The sequence below is a fragment of the Myotis davidii genome, unplaced genomic scaffold (genome assembly GCF_000327345.1).
Source record: "Myotis davidii unplaced genomic scaffold, ASM32734v1 scaffold32, whole genome shotgun sequence".
NCBI lineage: Eukaryota > Metazoa > Chordata > Mammalia > Chiroptera > Vespertilionidae > Myotis > Myotis davidii.
The window spans coordinates 10302642-10307979 of record NW_006286587.1 but is presented as its reverse complement, the minus strand read 5'-3'; the positions used below and the strand labels follow the sequence as shown (position 1 = coordinate 10307979).

At 36.6% G+C, this 5338-nt stretch overlaps 1 protein-coding gene across 3 annotated transcripts in view; it reads left to right on the top strand.

The window, feature by feature from the left end:
* FLRT3 (fibronectin leucine rich transmembrane protein 3) overlaps nt 1-4073 on the top strand; it is a 13754-nt gene extending 9681 nt beyond the window's left edge. For all 3 annotated transcript variants that reach the window (XM_006758106.2, XM_006758108.2, XM_015560285.1), the window contains one exon: nt 682-4073. In XM_006758106.2, the coding sequence (XP_006758169.1) occupies nt 725-2674 (1950 nt within the window). In that variant the 5' untranslated portion in view covers nt 682-724 and the 3' untranslated portion in view covers nt 2675-4073. The remainder of the gene's footprint in view (nt 1-681) is intronic.
* The last annotated feature ends 1265 nt before the right edge of the window (nt 4074-5338 follow it).

Below are 5338 nucleotides of genomic sequence, written 5' to 3'. Positions count from 1 at the left end.
AAGTAGATGAAGAAGATTTCTTCTGCTTTTCTTGCTAGAAATACCCATCTAACAATGTTTAATAATATAATAAAAGAAAAAGAAATAACATAAGTAATGAAAGCAAACAATTAGCTATACTGGGATTCAAGATCTCAAAAGGTGTGTACCTAGTCCTAAATAGTAAAATAACTGTTTTTTTTTACTACACATTTCTATTCCTGTACAGTCAACTTCATAAAAAGTAGACAAAAATTGTTTTTTATAAACAGTAAAATTATTATCTTTAAATGAAACAAATTATATTCTTATTGTGTCAATTTATTCTGAATATTAAGAAAAAATTAAATATTTGATCAGCCTGGTCAGTGACTGGCTACAGAATTGATGTCAAATAAAATGCTTTCAAATATTCAGCAAAACTTTAATTATATTTAACATTTCAAACCAAATGGGTCTGGAACATGATACTTCTTAATTTAATACCAGAAACATTTAAGTTAGAGAGATTATATGATTGTGTCCATTGTTTGTTAGGTAGCAAAAAATCCTAAGCATGCAAAAAAAAAACCCCTAAAATATTAGAAGTGATTATAGATGTTTTATTTCCCACATCTATTTTGAATATAATCTGAAGTATGCTGATCTGATTTCTTTGTCTTTTTTTTTTCTTTTTCTTTTGTTTAACTCACTGCATTGTAGGGCTCTGAAGCTACCTGGTATAAAGACCTCAACACTGCTGACCATGATCAGCCCAGCCTGGAGCATCTTCCTCATCGGGACTAACATTGGGCTGATCCTTCAGGTGGCACCTCTTTCAGTTATGGCTAAATCCTGCCCATCTGTGTGCCGCTGTGATGCAGGTTTCATTTACTGTAATGATCGCTTTCTGACATCCATTCCAATAGGAATACCAGAGGATGCTACAACTCTCTACCTTCAGAACAACCAAATAAATAATGCTGGGATTCCTTCAGATTTGAAAAACTTGCTGAAAGTAGAAAGAATATACCTATACCGCAACAGTTTGGATGAGTTTCCTACCAACCTACCAAAGTACGTAAAAGAATTACATTTGCAAGAAAATAACATAAGGACCATCACTTATGATTCACTTTCAAAAATCCCCTATCTGGAAGAATTGCATTTAGATGATAACTCCGTCTCTGCTGTTAGCATCGAAGAGGGGGCATTCCGAGACAGCAACTATCTCCGACTGCTTTTCCTATCCCGGAATCACCTTAGCACAATCCCCTGGGGTTTGCCCAGGACTATAGAAGAACTACGCTTGGATGATAACCGAATATCCACCATCTCATCACCATCGCTTCAAGGTCTCACCAGCCTAAAACGCCTGGTTCTGGATGGAAACCTGTTAAACAACCATGGTTTAGGTGATAAAGTTTTCTTCAACCTAGTCAACTTAACGGAACTGTCACTGGTGCGGAATTCCCTGACGGCTGCACCAGTAAACCTTCCAGGTACAAACCTGAGGAAGCTTTATCTTCAAGATAACCACATCAACCGGGTGCCCCCAAATGCTTTTTCTTATCTAAGGCAGCTGTATCGACTTGATATGTCCAATAATAACCTAAGTAATTTACCTCAGGGTATCTTTGATGACTTGGACAACATAACCCAACTGATTCTTCGCAACAACCCCTGGTATTGTGGATGCAAGATGAAATGGGTACGTGACTGGTTACAATCACTACCTGTGAAGGTCAATGTGCGTGGGCTCATGTGTCAAGCCCCAGAAAAAGTTCGGGGGATGGCTATCAAGGACCTCAATGCAGAACTGTTTGATTGTAAAGACCGTGCAGTTGTGAGCACCATTCAGATAACCACTGCAATACCCAACACAGTGTATCCTGCTCAAGGACAGTGGCCAGCTCCAGTGACCAAACAACCAGACATTAAGAGCCCCAAGCTCACTAAGGATCAACGGACCACAGGGAGTCCAACAAGAAAGACCATTGTAATTACTGTGAAATCTGTCACCGCTGACACAATTCATATCTCTTGGAAACTTGTCCTACCGATGACGGCTTTAAGACTCAGCTGGCTCAAACTGGGCCATAGCCCAGCATTTGGATCTATAACAGAAACAATTGTAACAGGGGAACGCAGTGAATACCTGGTCACAGCCCTGGAGCCTGACTCCCCCTATCGAGTCTGCCTGGTTCCCATGGAAACCAGTAACCTCTACCTATTTGATGAAACTCCTGTTTGTATTGAGACTGAAACTGCACCCCTTCGAATGTACAACCCTACAACCACCCTTAACCGAGAGCAAGAGAAAGAACCTTACAAAAACCCCAGCTGGCCACTGGCTGCCATTATTGGTGGGGCTGTGGCTCTGGTGACCATTGCCCTTCTTGCTTTAGTGTGCTGGTATGTTCATAGGAACGGATCGCTCTTCTCAAGGAACTGTGCGTACAGCAAAGGGAGGCGAAGAAAGGATGACTATGCGGAAGCTGGCACTAAGAAGGACAACTCCATCCTGGAAATCAGGGAGACTTCTTTTCAAATGTTACCAATAAGCAATGAACCGATCTCAAAGGAGGAATTTGTAATACACACCATATTTCCTCCCAACGGAATGAATCTGTACAAAAACAATCACAGTGAAAGCAGTAGTAACCGAAGCTACAGAGACAGTGGTATCCCAGACTCAGACCACTCACACTCATGATGCTGGAGGACTCACAGCAGACTGTGTCTCGGGTTTTTTAAACCTAAGGGAGGTGATGGTAGGAACCCTGTTCTACTGCAAAACACTGGAAAAAAGAGACTGAAAAAAGCAATGTACTGTACATTTGCCATATAATTTATATTTAAGAACTTTTTATTAAAAGTTTCAAATTTCAGGTGACTGCTGCGATTGATGTAGTGGAGATGCCTGAACACAATTCTATATTTTAGTATTTTTTAGTAATTTGTACTGTATTTTCCTTGCAAATATTGAAGTTATAAACCATTTACTTTGTGTTCTACTGAGTAAGATGACTTGTTGACTGTGAAAGTGAATTTTCTTGCTGTGTTGAACAATCAGGACTGCATTCACATGAGATCCTTGTAGTATAAGCACAGGCCATTTTTCACTTTGGTATTAATAAAATGTAAAAAATAATACCTGGCTGAATGAGAAAAATTAAATTTCAAAAAATATTTATAAATTAATGTTCCAATTATTAAATTTGTATTATCCCAGTGGTTTTCAATAAATCAAAATCTGTGAAGTAATGGGCAATATCAAACTTGCTGCATATCTCCATGTTCAGTCTAAGAAAACTAGATATCCTTAAGAAAGCAAGTATACCTTCTGAACTGAATACATCAGCTGGCTTAAAAGGAGTGTGAGGTCTGTTGTTAACAACACTTGGAGAATAAAGGACTTCACAAAAACAATAAAGTAAGCATGTTTCCAAGTTAGGGGAAAAACTTGTACTTAGAACAACATAAGAACTTAAACTTGAATAGCATAGTGAACACAGATATCAAAATTGCATTTTGGTTTTGCCTATACCATCCTCATTTTTGAAAAGTGAACTCTAAAGATATAATTGTTAGTGTTTATAATGTTTTTATCACAAAGGATGTCAGACAAACCTTATACATATTAAAAACGTAGCATAATAAGAAATTCCCCTCAACAATGCAGAGAAAGTAGTACTTTAAATAAGTGAGCATTTAAAAGAAAAATAAATACTAGAAATCAAACTTAGATTCTGTTTATGTGAAATGTTTTGACACTGTACATAAATGTTCAATTTACTTTCACAACAACCAAGATTACTGCCCATTACTATCACTGTTTTCCAGATATTACATAATGAACTTGTAACATTTCTTTCTAGCTTCCTACTGAATTGTGAGCTATTGTTTAAAAACCACATCATTTTCTGTTGCCATGATTTTTTTTTTCCCAACAAAAAACCAAAGTGCATTGTACGCCCTTTGGCCAGTCTTGTATGTGCCTTGATCCAACGCTACATGTATTCAGCTTCTAAAATTCGACAAATTTTTCATACTTCCTTAAATATGAAAAATTATGGTCTTATTGCTGAATAAAACAAAAAAAAAGTACAAAATAATTGTGCTTGCTTTTTCGGGATTATGTTACTATCACTAAAGTAGCAAATTGCCCAGCACATTAGTCTAAGCACCCCCATGTATTTTTCTAGGCATAAAAATAAAACGTTGGCTACAAATAAAAAAAAAATAGCAGTATCTTGAGCTTGTGTATCATTTTACTTTAAAGAGTTCAGTGTTTCATGCATAAATTAATTTCCTAAGAGCCTTTTTAAATACTCTTATTTTACTTATTCATTCCATTGATGGAAAACTTCAGGAGAGGTTTTGTGACCTTTCTGGTTTGTACCCTGCTGCCATTATCTTGCCAGACACTTTTTAAGGTGATCTTTGAAAAACTAATATTTTTTAAAATAGCTTTTGATACTGTGGTTTGTCATCAGAGGATTTGAAATCTCAGATGTACCACTTACTGGGTATGTCCTTAAATACAAACCATTTATTCTTCTTAGCTCAGTTTCCTTATCTATAAAGTGGGGCTATTAATAGCACCCACCTCACAGGGTTGCTATAAGGATTAAATGAGGTGATATGCATGGAAACTGTACAAATGTTCAACAAATTGTAAGTTACTACTGTTTGGTCAAGAAAAGTTAGCTGGTGTCCCCAGGTTTTTGCTAGATATTGCTCCTTCTTACTATGCTAATGAATCTCTCCGCTGCCTAAGTAACCTCATTCATTATTCATTTACCATCTTCAAATGTTTTCCAATATTTTCTCTTTGGATTCCTGCTATGGAGGTTAGCTGTTTTCTAGGAATAACTTTGCAAAAATAAATGTGATTAACTTTAAATATAGGAAACATGTTCTGAAGGAAATTTGACTTTGCTTTCAGAGGTTTTGAGTAGTTCAGCTGCAGTCCTGACTGACGTCAGGGAATGAGCTAGATGGTTCCATAAAGTCCCTATAAACCTATGAGTTTATAAAAAGCCAAAAGCCAAGAGATTATATTGACTATTTTCCAGTTAGTATACCTTCCATGACCACAGGAAATTTTGTCTTCCTGTGCATTTAATAATTTTACCTGGGATAAACCAGAAACATGTCTTGTACCAGCAAATATAGAAAGCACAGAAAGGTTAAACCTTTATTCTTTAACCAGGCTTGCTACAAAATCCAAATGCTTTGCTGAAAAAATAGATATCCTTTCAATAGAACCAAACCACAAGTCAACTTAAAGGGCACTAAATTAACTACAGATACATTTGCATATATCCCAAATGAAATATTCACAATTTTTATTGATCAGATACTCACAAAACTG